The sequence below is a fragment of the Saccoglossus kowalevskii genome, chromosome 3 (genome assembly GCF_978046115.1).
Source record: "Saccoglossus kowalevskii chromosome 3, keSacKowa6.1, whole genome shotgun sequence".
Taxonomy (NCBI): Eukaryota; Metazoa; Hemichordata; class Enteropneusta; family Harrimaniidae; genus Saccoglossus; species Saccoglossus kowalevskii.
This window is the reverse complement of record NC_140643.1, coordinates 44,312,510-44,330,625: the sequence shown is the minus strand read 5'-3', so window position 1 is coordinate 44,330,625 and position 18,116 is coordinate 44,312,510. Positions and strand designations below refer to the sequence as shown.

At 40.4% G+C, this 18,116-nt stretch overlaps 1 protein-coding gene and 1 long non-coding RNA gene across 2 annotated transcripts in view; one reads left to right on the top strand and one right to left on the bottom strand.

Annotated features, from left to right (window-relative positions):
• Positions 1–9,496, bottom strand: part of LOC146748010 (uncharacterized) — a 43,510-nt gene extending 34,014 nt beyond the window's left edge. The window contains exon 1 of the long non-coding RNA XR_014929004.1: positions 9,435–9,496. This is a non-coding gene — a long non-coding RNA (uncharacterized LOC146748010). The remainder of the gene's footprint in view (positions 1–9,434) is intronic.
• On the top strand, positions 9,291–13,248 carry LOC100378495 (ileal sodium/bile acid cotransporter-like). The gene is made up of 4 exons (XM_002741832.3): positions 9,291–9,388; positions 10,811–11,158; positions 11,383–11,593; positions 11,709–13,248. The coding sequence occupies exons 1-4, from the start codon at positions 9,384–9,386 to the stop codon at positions 12,300–12,302; spliced, it is 1,158 nt and encodes a 385-aa protein (XP_002741878.3). The 5' UTR covers positions 9,291–9,383; the 3' UTR covers positions 12,303–13,248.
• The last annotated feature ends 4,868 nt before the right edge of the window (positions 13,249–18,116 follow it).

Genomic DNA, 18,116 nt, shown 5'->3' with positions numbered 1-18,116 from the left:
GCTTCACTTTTAGGTTGAGGCTTCACTTGTATGGCAAGGCTTCACTTTTAGGGTGAGGCTTCACTTTTAGTGTGAGGCCTCATTTATAAGGTGATGCTTCACTATTTGGGTGATGCTTCACTTATAGGGCAAGGATTCACTTATAGGGTGGCGCTTCAATTATAGGTCAAGGCGTCTCTTTTAGGGTGAGTCTTCATTTATAGGGCAAGGATTCACTTATAGGGTGTGGCTTGCTTATGGTGTGATGATTCACTTTTAGGGTGAGGCTTCACTTTTAGGGCAAGGCCTCACTTTTAGGGTGAGGCTTCACTTATAGTGTGAGGCCTCATTTATTAGGTGATGCTTCACTATTTGGGTGAGGCTTCACTTATGGTGCGTGGCTCGCTTATAGTGTGATGCTTCACTTATAGGGCAAGGATTCACTTACAGTGTGGGGCTTCACTTATAGTGTGAGGCTTCACTAATAGGGCAAGGCTCTACTTATAGGGTGGGGCTTCTCTTATAGGGTGAGGCTTCACTTATGGGGCAAGGCTTCACTTTTAGGGTGAGGCTTCACTTATGGGGCGTGGCTCGCTTATGGTGTGATGCTTCACTTACAGGACAAGGCTTCACTTTTAGGGTGGTGCTTCACTTATAGTGTGAGGCTTCTCTTATAGGGCAAGGCTCTACTTATAGGGTGGGGCTTCACTTACAGTGTGGGGCTTCACTTATAGGGCAAGGGTTCACTTTTAGGGTGAGGTTTCACTTATGGGGCAAGGCTTCAATTTTAGGGTGGTGCTTCACTTATAGTGTGGGGCTTCACTTATGGGGCAAGGGTTCACTTTTAGTGTGAGGTTGCACTTATGGGGCAAGGCTTCACTTTTAGGGTGGTGTTTCACTTATAGTGTGAGGCTTCACTTATAGTGTGAGGCTTCACTAATAGGGCAAGGCTCTACTTATAGGGTGGGGCTTCTCTTATAGGGTGAGGCTTCACTTATGGGGCAAGGCTTCACTTTTAGGGTGAGGCTTCACTTATGGGGCGTGGCTCGCTTATGGTGTGATGCTTCACTTATAGGACAAGGCTTCACTTTTAGGGTGGTGCTTCACTTATAGTGTGAGGCTTCACTTATAGGGCAAGGCTCTACTTATAGGGTGGGGCTTCACTTACAGTGTGGGGCTTCACTTATGGGGCAAGGGTTCACTTTTAAGGTGAGGTTTCACTTATGGGGCAAGGCTTCAATTTTAGGGTGGTGCTTCACTTATAGTGTGAGGCTTCACTTATAGGGCAAGGCTCTACTTATAGGGTGGGGCTTCACTTATAGGGCAAGGCTCTACTTATAGGGTGGGGCTTCACTTATAGGGCAAGGCTTCACTTTTAGGGTGACGCTTCACTTATAGGGCAAGGCTCTACTTATAGGGTGAGGCTTCACTTATGGGGCAAGGCTTCACTTTTAGGGTGAGGCTTCACTTATGGGGCGTGGCTCGCTTATGGTGTGATGCTTCACTTATAGGACAAGGCTTTAGTTTTTGGGTGAGACTTCACTTATAGGACAATGCTTCACTTTTAGGGTGAGGCTTCACTTGTAGGGCAAGGCTTCACTTTTAGGGTGAGGCTTCACTTATAGTGTGAGGCCTCAATTATAAGGTGATGCTTCACTATTTGGGTGATGCTTCACTTATAGGGCAAGGATTCACTTATAGGGTGGCGCTTCACTTATAGGTCAAGGCGTCTCTTTTAGGGTGAGTCTTCACTTATAGGGCAAGGATTCACTTATAGGGTGTGGCTTGCTTATGGTGTGATGATTCAATTTTAGGGTGAGGCTTCACTTTTAGGGCGAGGCTTCACTTTTAGGGTGAGGCTTCACTTATAGTGTGAGGCCTCATTTATAAGGTGATGCTTCACTATTTGGGTGATGCTTCACTTATAGGGCAAGGATTCACTTATAGGGTGGCGCTTCACTTATAGGCCAAGGCGTCTCTTTTAGGGTGAGTCTTCACTTATAGGGCAAGGATTCACTTATAGGGTGTGGCTTGCTTATGGTGTGATGATTCACTTTTAGGGTGAGGCTTCACTTTTAGGGCGAGGCTTCACTATTTGGGTGAGGCTTCACTTATGGTGCGTGGCTCGCTTATAGTGTGATGCTTCACTTATAGGGCAAGGATTCACTTACAGTGTGGGGCTTCACTTATGGGGCAAGGGTTCACTTTTAGTGTGAGGTTGCACTTAAGGGGCAAGGCTTCACTTTTAGGGTGGTGTTTCACTTATAGTGTGAGGCTTCACTTATAGCGTGACGCTTCACTTATAGGGCAAGGCTCTACTTACAGGGTGGGGCTTCACTTATAGGGTGAGGCTTCACTTATGGGGCAAGGCTTCACTTTTAGGGTGAGGCTTCACTTATGGGGCGTGGCTCGCTTATGGTGTGATGCTTCTCTTATAGGGCAAGCTTCACTTTTAGGTTGAGGCTTCACTTGTATGGCAAGGCTTCACTTTTAGGGTGAGGCTTCACTTATAGTGTGAGGCCTCATTTATAAGGTGATGCTTCACTATTTGGGTGATGCTTCACTTATAGGGCAAGGATTCACTTATAGGGTGGCGCTTCAATTATAGGTCAAGGCGTCTCTTTTAGGGTGAGTCTTCACTTATAGGGCAAGGATTCACTTATAGGGTGTGGCTTGCTTATGGTGTGATGATTCACTTTTAGGGTGAGGCTTCACTTTTAGGGCAAGGCCTCACTTTTAGGGTGAGGCTTCACTTATAGTGTGAGGCCTCATTTATTAGGTGATGCTTCACTATTTGGGTGAGGCTTCACTTATGGTGCGTGGCTCGCTTATAGTGTGACGCTTCACTTATAGGGCAAGGATTCACTTACAGTGTGGGGCTTCACTTATAGTGTGAGGCTTCACTATTAGGGCAAGGCTCTACTTATAGGGTGGGGCTTCTCTTATAGGGTGAGGCTTCACTTATGGGGCAAGGCTTCACTTTTAGGGTGAGGCTTCACTTATGGGGCGTGGCTCGCTTATGGTGTGATGCTTCACTTATAGGACAAGGCTTCATTTTTAGGGTGGTGCTTCACTTATAGTGTGAGGCTTCACTTATAGGGCAAGGCTCTACTTATAGGGTGGGGCTTCACTTACAGTGTGGGGCTGCACTTATGGGGCAAGGGTTCACTTTTAGGGTGAGGTTTCACTTATGGGGCAAGGCTCCACCCTATAAGTGAAGCCTTGCCCTATAAGTGAAGCCTCACACTATAAGTGAAGCCCCACCCTATAAGTGAAGCCTTGCCCCATAAGTGAAGCCGCACCCTAAAATTTAAGCCTTGCTCTATAAGTGAAGCCCCACCCTATAAGTAAATCCTTGCCCTATAAGTGAAGCATCACACCATAAGCGAAGTGTCACCCAAATAGTGAAGCATCACATTATAAATGAGGCCTCACACTTTCACACTAAAAGTGAAGGCTTGCAGTATAAGTGAAGCCTCACACTATAAGTGAAGCCCTGACCTATAAGTGAAGCCTTGTCCTATAAGTGAATCCTCACCCAAATAGTGAAGCATCACCTTATAAATGAAGCCTCACCCTAATCCTTGCCCTATAAGTGAAGCCTCACCCTAACAGTGAAGCCTTGCTGTATAATTGAAGCATCACAGCATAAGTGAGCCACGCCCCATAAGCGAAGCCCCGACCTATAAGTGAAGCACTGCCTTATAAGTGAAGCCCCACCCTAAAAGTGAAGCCTCGCCCTAAAAGTGAAGCCTCACCCTAAAAGTGAAGCCTTGTCCCATAAGTGGAGCCCCACCCTAAAAGTGAAGCATCACAGCATAAGCGAGCCCCATAAGTGTAGCCTCACCCTAAAAGTGAAGCATTGCCCCATAAGTGAAGTCCCACCCTATAAGTGAAGCCTTGCCCTATAAGTGAAGTCTCAACCTAAAAGTAAAGCCTTGCCCCATAAGTGAAGCCTCACCCTAAAAGTGAAGGCTTGCCCAATAGATGAAGCAACACCCTATAAGTGAAGCCTTGCCCCATAAGTGAAGCCTCACCCTAAAAGTGAAGTCGTGCCCTATAAGTGAAGCCTCACCCTAAAAGTGAAGCCTCACCCTAAAAGTGAATCATCACACCATAAGCAAGCCATGCCCTATAAGTGAATCCTTGCCCTATAAGTGAAGACTCACCCTAAAAGATACGCCTTGACCTATAAGTGAAGCCCCACCCTATAAGTGAATCCTTGCCCTATAAGAGAAGCATCACCCAAATAGTGAAGCATCACCTTATAAATGAGGCCTCACACTATAAGTGAAGCCTCACCCTAAAAGTGAAGCCTTGCCCTACAAGTGAAGCCTCAACCTAAAAGTGAAGCCTTGCCCCATAAGTGAAGCCTTGCCCTATAAGTGAAGCTTTGCCTTATAAGTGAAGCCTTGCCCCATAAGTGAAGCATCACACCATAAGCAAGCCACGCCACATAAGTGAAGCCTCACACAAATAGTAAAGCATCACCCTGTAAATGAAGCCTCACAATATAAGTGAAGCCTCACCCTAAAAGTTAAGCCTTGCCCTATAAGTGAAGTCTCACCCTAAAAGTAAAGCCTTGTCCTATAAGTGAAGCATCACACCATAAGCGAGCCACGCCCCATAAGTGAAGCCTCACCCTAAAAGTGAAGCCTTGCCCCATAAGTGAAGCCTCACCCTATAAGTGAAGCCCCACCCTGTAAGTAGAGCCTTGCCCTATAAGTGAAGCCTCACGCTATAAGTGAAGCCTCACACTATAAGTGAAACACCACCCTAAAAGTGAAGCCTTGCCCCATAAGTGCAACCTCACACTAAAAGTGAACCCCTGCCTCATAAGTGAAGCGCCACACTGTAAGTGAATCCTTGCCCTATAAGTGAAGCATCACACTATAAGCGAGCCACGCACCATAAGTGAAGCCTCACCCAAATAGTGAAGCCTCGCTCTAAAAGTGAAGCCTCACCCTAAAAGTGAATCATCACACCATAAGCAAGCCACACCCTATAAGTGAATCCTTGCCCTATAAGTGAAGACTCACCCTAAAAGAGACGCCTTGACCTATAAGTGAAGCGCCACCCTATAAGTGAATCCTTGCCCTATAAGTGAAGCATCACCCAAATAGTGAAGCATCACCTTATAATTGAGGCCTCACACTATAAGTGAAGCCTCACCCTAAAAGTGAAGCATTGCCCTACAAGTGAAGCCTCACCCTAAAAGTGAAGCATTGCCCTATAAGTGAAGTCTCACCCAAAAAAGTAAAGCCTTGTCCTATAAGTGAAGCATCACACCATAAGCGAGCCACGCCACATAAGTGAAGTCTCACCCAAATAGTGAAGCATCACCCTGTAAATGAAGCCTCACAATATAAGTGAAGACTCACCCTAAAAGTGAAGCATTGCCCTGTAAGTGAAGTCTCACCCAAAAAGTAAAGCCTTGTCCTATAAGTGAAGCATCACACCATAAGCGAGCCACGCCCCATAAGTGAAGCCTCACCCTAAAAGTGAAGCCTTGCCCCATAAGTGAAGCCTCACCCTATAAGTATGGCCTTGCCCTATAAGTGAAGCCTCACCCTAAAAGTGAAGCCTTGCCCTATAAGTGAAGCCCCACCCTATAAGTAGAGCCTTGCCCTATAAGTGAAGCCCCACCCTATAAGTAGAGCCTTGCCCTATAAGTGAAGCCTCACACTATAAGTGAAGCACCACCCTAAAATTGAAGCCTTGCCCCATAAGTGAAACCTCAACTTAAAAGTGAACCCTTGCCCCATAAGTGAAGCCCCACACTGTAAGTGAAGCCCCACCCTATAAGTAGAGCCTTGCCCTATAAGTGAAGCCTCACACTATAAGTGAAGCACCACCCTAAAAGTGAAGCCTTGTCCTATAAGTGAAGCATCACACAATAAGCGAGCCACGCCCCATAAGTGAAGCCTCACCCTAAAAGTGAAGCCTTGCCCCATAAGTGAAGCCTCACCCTATAAAAGAAGCCCCACCCTATAAGTAGAGCCTTGCCCTATTAGTGAAGCCTCACACTATAAGTGAAGCCCCACACTGTAAGTGAATCCTTGCCCTATAAGTGAAGCATCACACTATAAGCGAGCCACGCACCATAAGTGAAGACTCACCCTAAAAGAGACGCCTTGACCTATAAGTGAAGCGCCACCCTATAAGTGAATCCTTGCCCTATAAGTGAAGCATCACCCAAATAGTGAAGCATCACCTTATAATTGAGGCCTCACACTATAAGTGAAGCCTCACCCTAAAAGTGAAGCATTGCCCTACAAGTGAAGCCTCACCCTAAAAGTGAAGCATTGCCCTATAAGTGAAGCCTCACCCTAAAAGTGAAGCCTCGCCCTAAAAGTGAAGCCTCACCCTAAAAGTGAATCATCACACCATAAGCAAGCCACACCCTATAAGTGAATCCTTGCCCTATAAGTGAAGACTCACCCTAAAAGAGACGCCTTGGCCTATAAGTGAAGCGCCACCCTATAAGTGAATCCTTGCCCTATAAGTGAAGCATCACCCAAATAGTGAAGCATCACCTTATAAATGAGGCCTCACACTATAAGTGAAGCCTCACCCTAAAAGTGAAGCCTCGCCCTAAAAGTGAAGCCTCACCCTAAAAGTGAATCATCACACCATAAGCAAGCCACACCCTATAAGTGAATCCTTGCCCTATAAGTGAAGACTCACCCTAAAAGAGACGCCTTGACCTTCACTTATAGGGCAAGGATTCACTTACAGTGTGTGGCTTCACTTATGGGGCAAGGGTTCACTTTTAGTGTGAGGTTGCACTTATGGGGCAAGGCTTCACTTTTAGGGTGGTGTTTCACTTATAGTGTGAGGCTTCACTTATAGTGTGAGGCTTCACTTATAGGGCAAGGCTCTACTTATAGGGTGGGGCTTCTCTTATAGGGTGAGGCTTCACTTATGGAGCAAGGCTTCACTTTTAGGGTGAGGCTTCACTTATGGGGCGTGGGGCGTGGCTCGCTTATGGTGTGATGCTTCACTTATAGGACAAGGCTTCACTTTTAGGGTGGTGCTTCACTTATAGTGTGAGGCTTCACTTATAGTGTGAGGCTTCACTTATAGGGCAAGGGTTCACTTTTAGGGTGAGGTTTCACTTATGGGGCAAGGCTTCAATTTTTAGGGTGGCTCGCTTATGGTGTGATGCTTCAATTATAGGACAAGGATTCACTTATAGAGTGGGGCTTAACTTATTGGGCAAGGCTTCACTTCTAGATGGGGCTTCACTCATGGGGCAAGGCTTCATTTATAGGGTGTGGCTTCATTTATAGTGTGAGGCTTCACTTATGGGGCGTGGCTCGCTTATGTTGTGATGCTTCACTTTTAGGGAGAGGCTTCACTTATAGTGTGGGGCTTCACTTATATTGTGAGGCCTCATTTATTTGGTGATGCCTCACTAATAGGTTGAGGTTTCACTTATGGGGAGTGGCTCGCTTATGGTGTGATGCTTCACTCATGGGGCAAGGCTTCACTTTTAGGGTGAGGCTTCAGTTATAGTTTGAGGCTTCATTTATAGGGTGATGCTTCACTAATGGGGCGTGGCGCGCTTATGGTGGGATGCTTCACTTTTAGAGAGAGGCTTCACTTCTAGGGTGGGGCTTCACTTATGGGGCAAGGCTTCACATTTACAGTGTGGCTTCACTCATGGGGCAAGGCTTTACTTATAGTGTGAGGCTTCACTTATAATGTGAGGCTTCACTTATAGGGCAAGGCTTCACTTTTAAGGCAAGGCTTCACTTATAGGGCAAGGCTTCACTTACAGTGTGAGGCTTCACTTATAGTGTGGGGCTTCACTTATAGGATGATGCTTCAATATTTGTGTGAGACTTCACTTATATTGTGAGGCCTTATTTATAAGGCGATGCCTCACTAATAGGTTGAGGCTTCACTCATGGGCGTGGCTCGCTTATGGTGTGATGCTTCACTTATAGGGCAAGGCTACACTTATAGAGAGAGGCCTCACTTATAGAAAGAACTTCACTTATGGAGTTATTGCAAAATCACAGCAGACACTCACATTTATACATATATGCATACATTTTTCAATACACACTAGAAATAATGCTTAAGATGCTGCAGCTTAATTCTGCATCATTTTTTGTACTCTATAAATTATATAGTTAGATGTTTTGCTAAAACAGATATAAATAGATAATGCATCAAAATGAGAAATAAGTTTGGAAAGGGTATACCAATTACGCACGCGCAGATTTAATCTCTTAATAGAGGCAGGCTAATTTGAGTACACTCAAGTGAATCAAATTGACACAACATCATAGTTATCACTCCAGTGTTAAACATAGTCTTATAATAAGACACATATCATGAATATCCGGGAAGGAGGTAAGGAAAATGCCAGGTAGACATGATGATGGAAATATTAACCACAGAAAAATACAGGAAAAACGCATTAATACAAAATTATTATTATAATATCATACCATAGGAGACAGTTGAGGACTCAACCAGCACTGCAAATATGCATGTGTGTAATTGCCACAAAGAAAGTCATTGTTTCGGAAAACAAAGCATGCATTCTAATTCATTTTAGCCACCTGCCATCAATGGACCAGCTGATCACTAACAACAACGTACGAAATGGTATAAATACATCTCTGACACTGTAAATTGGAATACAAGCCTCATAAAACATCATCAACAAATGTAAATAATTTAGAAAATATGAGACATCCAACCCTCACAATTAGATTTATAGTATTTTCTAAATCCTGGCAGTAACAAATGGATGGCAATGGGTGGCAAAGTTGTACAGTACATATATTCTGACTGACTTGTATAAGATGACGCCATATTGGGATGGAGCCAGTACACCACTAGAGGCCGCTCACCCAATATCCGCTCATATTAAATGCATCGAGTTTGATACTGTGCAGGGGGCGGTGCACGTTCTAGAATTGTTTTAAAAGAGCAAGATTGTTACATAAAAGATAAATAAAAGGAATAAACAAAAATTGTGAAAGTTTACAATTTCATTGATACATTAGTGAGCCTAAGCGCGAAAAACGCGCTACGCCTAAAACATGCCGCTACATCGTGATCTCGGGACACTTTCTGTCTAAACAATCTACGTATAAAACAAACACGATGAAGACTGGGGCACCATCGGCAGTTAACGATTGTTTGTTATGTGCAATACAGTTGCGCACTAGATTTATTTACGTCTTTCATTGACGTCTTGTAATACTGTATATAAATGTCACGTGACCTAGTTTGAACCAACCATACCCTGCGTACCAGAAATGGGAAGTGATAAACTCATTTACATATGAGCCACCTTAAACGTACATTGTTCCAACGAAGTAGCTCTAATAACGACAAGTTGATACACTCAAATCCAGTATTGAGAGCAATAATCACAGAACATGAGGTTAGTAGAAGATTAGTGAAAACACTATAGCAATATCTGTGTTTACCTGGCACAGCACACAAGCGATCATGATCATATCCCGTGGTAGTAGTTAATCGGGCTTTACCTACATACGCAATTTTAAATGTGAGTGCAGTCTTCGTTTGTGTCGGGGTCATTGTGGTCACGCAAGGTCACTAATTTAATACAAAGTCGGTCAATCACGTCACACATACTGAGGGTTTCTTCTCTACGTCCACGGAAATATTCTGATTCATTTTAAACCGGTTCAGTTTGTTGTCACAGTTTATGTAGTATTATATTAGGTTTTAAACATGAGAATATAAAAGTTAAATCCGTTTCAGGCATCCATGTGTGTATCACGTATGTAACATACGTAAATACGATATAATTATAACAGTATTAGTGACGTCATGCGAATGGCATACTCTAAAATCGAGGTGCATGATACGGAGATACACGAACACGTATGATTTCACATCGAACTTTTAATATTTCTCCGATAGTACGTATACAGCAGAAGGACGAGACATTTATCACCTGAGTGGGTTATTTATGGGATTCTACTTTTCTACACCATTTGTGTGTGATTGACCCAAATGTATATGTTAATGTTCAAGTGGAAGAGACAGCTTTTTGAGATATCTATTTATATGGCCTCGTTCAAGGCCAATTATTACATATTTTAAAGATTTGTCTTAAAATTCTCAAAACTCAATATCGTGTTATATATATATATATATAATATTAAAATTATTGCAATACCAAGTTCATTTCTGTCAAGAAAAAAATCAATTGCATAACTTAGTTGGAGATATTTAATATACAAACATGTCTCCGTCATTTTGTTCATTTCAGCTATTTCATTTTTAATAAATTTATAATAAACGAAACTGTGATGTGTTATATTCCAACAAAAAATACATTTATACACAAAGGTACAACCAAAAGGAATCTACAATAACTTTAATGGAACAAAATATTAGCGTTAAATTTTGTGTGATGATCCACTCATAATTTGCATATTTAGACAATAAAATACAGATTTTGAGACAGCCATCTCTCGCCTTAACTAGACTAAATAAAAAAGAGCCTCGTCCATATTATATTCAAATTCAACACAACTAGTCGAGAAAAGACCCTGTGATTTTGTTACATGTATTTTGAATAATTAATAAATCATACAGTGAAATAAGTAATAATTGGTCGTGATGCTATATCACGTGATCTTCCAAAGAAGCAGCCTCGCTTGCTCGAATAACAATCAAATTCAGCCTAAAATGCACCTCTCAATATCCTATACTGTGAACTGTACTAGCTTTATCCAGAATATGTACTAGAGAATAGTATACAAATTTAAATAAACATGACCTTAGTAATTATGTTTTGTGTTTAATCGTTTTTGTTGACTATGTTTTACAGAATGTTTCCAAACATAACAAATGAAACAATAACAGCTCCACATAAGCCACCTCAGGACATACTGATAGCCAATCAGATCAACTTAAACATATGTTTAGTTTTGCTCATGATTGGTCTTGGATGTACAATGGAATGGAAGGATATAAAGAAAATATTTCAAAGACCCATACCAGTAACTGTGGGGGCGTTATGCCAGTTTGGTATCATGCCGCTTATTGGATTCACGTTAGCAGTAGTTTTTCAGTTACCAGCTAACGTCGCCATAGGAACCATTCTCATTGCAACATGTCCAGGAGGTACAGCGTCAAATATCATGACATATTGGTCAGAAGGTGACATTGCTCTCAGGTAATTACGTGGCTACAATCTCCCAGTTTGTATTAGAGTTGTATTTTAGATAAAATATTTTTGTTTTTTGTAAACGTAAAATATGAAACGTAGAATAGGGACCCACTTTCTTCATGAGTAATTCATTATTACTATAATTCGATCACCAAATCAAGTATAAAAATTCATGCCCGTGCATGTTGGACGAAAACGTGTCAAACGAAATTCTAAGATCTTTTTTGCAGTGTCTGCATGACAACTGTATCCAACGTCTTGGCCATTGGTATGATGCCATGGTGTCTGTTTCTCTACTCACGTTATTGGATTGCAATATCAAATGTTATTATGCCAGCACCCGAGGAAATTGCAATAGCTCTGGTAATTATGCTCATACCAACATCTGTTGGAATGCTGATACGATGGAAGTGGCCACGCTTTTCCGAAAAACTTGCCTTTGTAAGTATGGGGTGGAAAACATCGTTTGATATTTTTTTACCACGTAGTTCGGTATACAATGCAATTTACATTAAAATTACTGATTAATAATCATATGTTTATCTTTTTATTCTAGGTGTTGAACATCATTGTCAACATTCAAATTGTTCTCTTCATAATACTTAGTGTTGTAGTGTTCCCACATGTCTTCGCTACTGGTTGGAGGCCATGGTGTGTTGGCACTCTTTATCCTTTCACTGCCTTCACCGTTGGGTATTTCCTATCTAGGTTATTTGGACTTATGCCTAAGCAAGCCAAAACCGTTGCTTTTGAGACTGGAATCCAAAATGGAGCACTTGCCTTGAGTTTGATAAATTATCTCATACTTCAGGGATACACCAACATGGCTGAAATGATGACGATACCGATGATCCACACAATTTTTGCGATTGTTGAGGGATTTGCTATCGTTATCCTATATTGGGTTTACAAGAAGTGTTTCTTGAAGAAAAAAGGAGGATTACTGAGTAACCGGATGAAAAGCACAGATAAGTTTAAAAAAAAGAAAAGTAATGAACAAAATGATATGTATTTCAGTAACCGAATGAAAGGCACAGAAAATTTGACAGATATGAACAATTATGAAATAGAACAAATGTGTTTTACTAACATCTTATTTGTTAGTAGGTTTGATTTACCGACACCAATTATGTCTGAAAGCACATTGTAAAGAACATTAACATCAGTCAGACTCCTGAATATGTATTCGAATGTAAATGTAAATGTGTTCACTGTATTTGGTTTATTATGATCATACAATGTGTCATTTATACATCTTTCATCTAGTTGAACGTGACAAAAATAGAAAAACACTTTCTCACAGATCTGTTTTTATTTTCATTTTAGATAACTACAACGAAATTGCAATTATCCTAAAAATATCATCGTATTTAATAACCATTTAAGATTAAGTTTAAGCGCATATATTGTGGTATATATTATTGTTAATTAACATTTTATTTGTATTACGTCAGTACGTGGATAACGTCTTATTGACACCAACGATATACTCAATAAATAAATATTTATTCGATTTTTTCAAAAGATGAAAGTAACCAAAATCCATGAATAAGACTTATAATAAATGAATATATAAATAAATAAATAAATAAACAAGTGAATTAAGTACATGTATTACGTTCCAAGATGCATGGTAGATGCAGTGCGAGTCGATTTAAAACATTGATTCCTGTAGTCCATAATTATTGGAAATTCCTGCAATTGAATAGTTTGTGTACATGTTTACACAGAGAACACCGTGGTGATCAGGAATGTTAATAACTTATACGTCATAGTAACCTATTCAAACAATATGTATCTAAAAGTAGGAACTAGCGAATTTCAAGCTATGGACTTATGGTTGTAGTTTGTAATAAAAAAAACTCATTGTCCTAGTGAACAATTAAACATTAAGTACAGACTCTGTATGTACGAAAAATAATAAGGAGATTCTTTATATTGGCAGTCTAATTTTACCAATAGTATTCAATATATACATTTTTGAAGAAATAGGATAGGATGATGTATAGCTCTCAAGATACGAGGAGTCCGGCAAATATCATCATCCTTTCATCAATTTAAATGCAAATTATTATTAAATGCAAATTTAAACTGAATTTAAGACCAGCAAATGTTTAGAGCCTCTCTTTTTAAATCATTAACCCCGTAATACAAATGCACCCCATGAATAATGTACGCAATCAGATATGAGCAACCGCAGTAAAAAGTGTAACACGTTTGAACACCTTATGTGAATTTATACAAATTGGTTATTTATAATAGCTTTAGTATTTGTATACTGGGGAATTTTAGATGGTCATACTGTGAATACATTTGATTTTAAGTGGTCACACCCACGTATGTTTAATTTTTTAACACTAAAAAGCATCCCACCGCTTAGTGACCCGTTCAAATAAATTATACGAACATTTATTATGCACAAGGATACGCAATATCGATATACGCAATACGACAACATATATATATATATATATATATATATATATATATATATATATATATATATATATATATATATATATATATATATATATATATATATATATATATATATATATATATATATATATATATATATATATATACGTGGACAGAGAAATTAAGACACGACTACATGATTAAGTTCACTCTACAGTACTGTTTCGTAAGGTACATGGAGTACCTCACTCATCAGGAGTTAAGACTTTATTAAATAGACCACCGAAATAGACTATATATATTAATATATATATATATATATATATATATATATATATATATATATATATATATATATATATATATATATCAAAATATTAGAAAATTAATTAAATAATAAAAAGGTCGTTATAATAAACCCCACCTCAACCTGGGAATACTAGGTGGTGTTTATGTGTGTGTCCCTCAATTCTTTCATATCTACAAGCAGAGACACATGCGTCTACAGTTCGCCAAGCACAAACACACAACCTGAAACAAAAATGTTACAGAACAGTTTGTATAAAAACAAGCGTCTGCACTATAATATGCACCGGCTATTGTCCAATCGCCGGCCTCCATACAGAGTTAAAGTTCCATCCGATCAGTAGCTAAGAACTATATACTTGTGTTTTTGCCAGCCACATTGCTGTTGTCATGTTTGCATCATGCTGGCATTTTAACAGCGCACTGCGAAAACGGAAGCAGGCGTGGGAACCCACGCCGACTCAAATTTCTTTGTTCCTGCATTACAATTTGTCCACGTAGTGTGAATTCATGTGCCAGCAGGTGTGAACTGACTTCTCGCCAACGCTTAAATGGGGAGGGGGGAAAGGGAATCCGGGGACGTTGGGACGTCGTACCAGGTGCAGGTCTTGACGGAGTGTTACGATAACCTAGCAAGGGGTGTCTCACGTGTCTTAATATTAAAGAACACCGAAGCTCAACTCCAGAAACTGACTGTGTCTGACTACATGGGTGTGTGAACGACTTTAGTGTTCCGTTATAAGGTCTTATGGTATCCCTACACTGCAGAAGCGAGTAATCCCCAAAATTCCTATTTCTGAATTCTTTGACCATCAATCCATGCTCATCACCAAATCCTACGTTTTGTCAGCAATATTCGTCTATCACAGATACATTCCATGACAACGCACAAAACGCACTATTACGAATCAAATCTTTGTCCAAAGAAATACTACTATTGGGAAAACCTGATCCGATCGACCTATCTGAGTCTATTCGTTCGAAGAGAGGCCTGATCGACTTCGTTGGTACCATTGCCAATAAATTGTTTGGCATCACAACGGACAAGCAATTAAAAGTACTTTCGCAACACATTGCTTCCGTTGAGAAAGCGTCTTATTCATTTAACGAACAACTAAATGACGCCAACTTAAAACTTAATTCAATTTCGGAAATCACGGACAGAAGAATTCTCAATCTGTGGAAACAATTAAATTCTACCCACAATACTATCTCGTCCATTGCTGGGGACTTAACCCGTCTACACGAAGCATTGAATTCCACTGCGACGCACGTGTTACAAAACACACTGCAAACGAAGGCTCTTGCAGGACTCACAGCACTGCTATTACGTAACTCAGAGAGGACTCAGACCCTAACTAACTTAATTATTAAATATCAAACTCACTTACCGGCTATGCATGCATTGATTGAGGGATTATTACCGGTGAAACTTATATCTCACCATCAGCTCAGAAAAGGAATATCTCAAGCCAAATCATACCTGCAATCGCGGTATCCTCAATTTCATTTGGCGCACGAGGACTTGACATATTATTATAAAAATAAGATAGTTGTCTTTCACCAAACGAAACGACACCTATACGTACAAGTACAGATTCCTTTGACTACCCACAATTCGGTTCTCCACTTGTATCGAATCTTCCATTATCCCGTCTCTGCACCCATTGTGTTGACGTCAAATAAAACAAAGTCACCTTTGACTAAGTCATACACGACCATTACGTCACTTCCTGACTACTTGGGTATATCCACAACGGATGAGTCGTTTATTCAACCACTACCTTCCATGATTCAACTGAGTCAAGGTGACATGTCGCACTGTAAAGGTGAGAGTATTTTGTACTGTACACATCCTTTCTCTATCTATAAAAAATCGTATCAATCTTGTGCCTATGCCATATTCACCGATGAGGGCGCTAATGTCAACGCATTTTGCTCCATAGAACAGTTGTTGTCGTTTGTGAGGTATGTAAGGGTGCATAAATACACCAGTTGCGAGTGGTGAGGTGCGAGTCGCAAGTAGAAAAACGTGTCAGTTGCGAGCGCTAGAAAGTGGCAGTTGCGAGTGGCGATTTGTATGTAGTTGCGAGTGCTAGCTACATCATGGTTTTTAGTTCCATGGCTACATCGATTCGGCATTGTGTGAAATAAAATAATTAATTATGTCCGATGTCCTAGCCACTTGTTTTTAAGTTACACGTGTTGAAGTGTATCGACATTCTGAATGTCTACGATGCTATTTGTATGTGTGTACACTAAACGTAGCAGTTGCGAGCGAGTCTGGCCGCTAGATCAATCAGAACTGTGTGAAATAATAAAAATAAGTCCTCGCCTCTGATGTTTTAGCGGCATATTTTCTTGTTACGAGTGTTGAAACATATTGACGTTCTAAATCTATATTCATTGAAATCGCCTATAGCCCCGACATGCTATTATCGATTGTCTTTATTCACCGTCAGGCAACTGTGTGCTGAGGTTTTCGGCTGTTACATGGAAATTCTGAATTGCGTCTTAAAATATTGAAGTGAGGGAATTATATGTAATTCCTACTGGAACTGAGTCAATATGCCCAAGTTGTGAAATTCTGGTGTCTCCATTCATCGAACACTTGTGTGACACGCATCCGGTTAAACCATGGAGCTAAATGGTTAAAACAACAATGTAAGCGTTTTGATAAACAACGTGCTCTCATTAACTGGTCTGCGTGATAATAATGAATAGACCACTTCAGATAATAATATAAATGGTGCTTACTTAAACTTCAACGAACCACCTAACATAAAAAGCGTGAATCGCTTTTGTTTACCGATGACTTCATTGTTGAATAAACTGATCAATATAATCCAATCGTCTTGTTTACTGGAAACGCAAATAAAGTCAAGCCGAATAACTAGTAGAATAATGCAATTCAAACAATTAATCATCTCAACACCTGGGAACAGAAACTCCAACACATGTACGAACAATGGCGCAGGACAATAAAAACACACCTCATACCCTGATCAAATCATTCCACACAACCTCGTTCCTTTTTATTGGGGGAGATCCATTTTGTCCACTTCCCGAGGAACCAACCGTCGTCGTAATATTCATTGACGTGTTTGACAATAAATCACCTGATCCTGTCGATCCAACGGATGATGTCCTTTGTATCAGACATGTCTGCCTTCTCTCAATATACTAGTACTCAAGATGACACTATCAAGGAAACAGAAAATCTTCTTCCCTTGAATCTCTCGTGATATTTCTGTAGGGGTAGTATAGCGTAGAAAATTGGTGAAGCACAGGCTACACTATTTTACGCTGACTTCAGACTTTTAGTCAAATAGCTGAAACACATTGACGTTCCAGATAAAGATAAAATACAAGAGTGACTTTGAGGCCTGGAAAGTACTACAAAGAAACTAAAATAAAAGATGCAAACTGAGATGAAAGTAAATGCAACGATGTGAATGAAAAGCCAAGTAATGAGATGTTGAACAAACAAAAATGAAATTCTATTTGCATCCATTACTCTCTGATGAATTACCATCTCTTTAAAGATTGGTAGTCGTCGTGCCACGCATGCGCGCGAGACAAACAAAGATGGTGATTTTGACTGTTACGCAGACGAACGTGTTGGGGCGCTGGATAAGGAATGATGGGGAAATTATGTAAGATTTGACGACAGTGAATATACAGAGATGTCAACGTATAATCGAGTTCAAATATATCAATACATGTTTAGCTGCTATGTTTAGCATTGATTTTGTTTGGTTTGACAAATATTGTGACAAGCCGGTAGGCTGGTTGGCGATCCGCTCCGCTCAAAAACAAGCAACATGTTTTTGGTTGTTTTCATAGTGTGACATAAACGTGAAGCTAACGTCTGTTTATAACTAAATGGGCCCATATACGAAGTTTGCAAAAAACATTCAGTCTTTAGAAGTCACTTAAGTTTATTACTAGGCCGTATTCTTCTGTTACATCATTTATTATTTCCATCCGTGTTGCTATAATATGTTCTAGAATGAAGGCAGCATTTACAGTTCATTCAAAGTTCAAAGTTGCGCTGGGATTACGTTGATACAGTGTAACAATGTCGGCGCCGGCGATCATGGTCATTTGAACACTGCTATTGCAAAACCACAGTCAGCTAGCATCGGTGTAGCTGGGTGTATATGATAGAGGGAAGTTGTGCAACCAAATTTGTCGAGTTCGCAGTTTTTCGCCGAGAAAAAAAATAACTAAAGTAAAA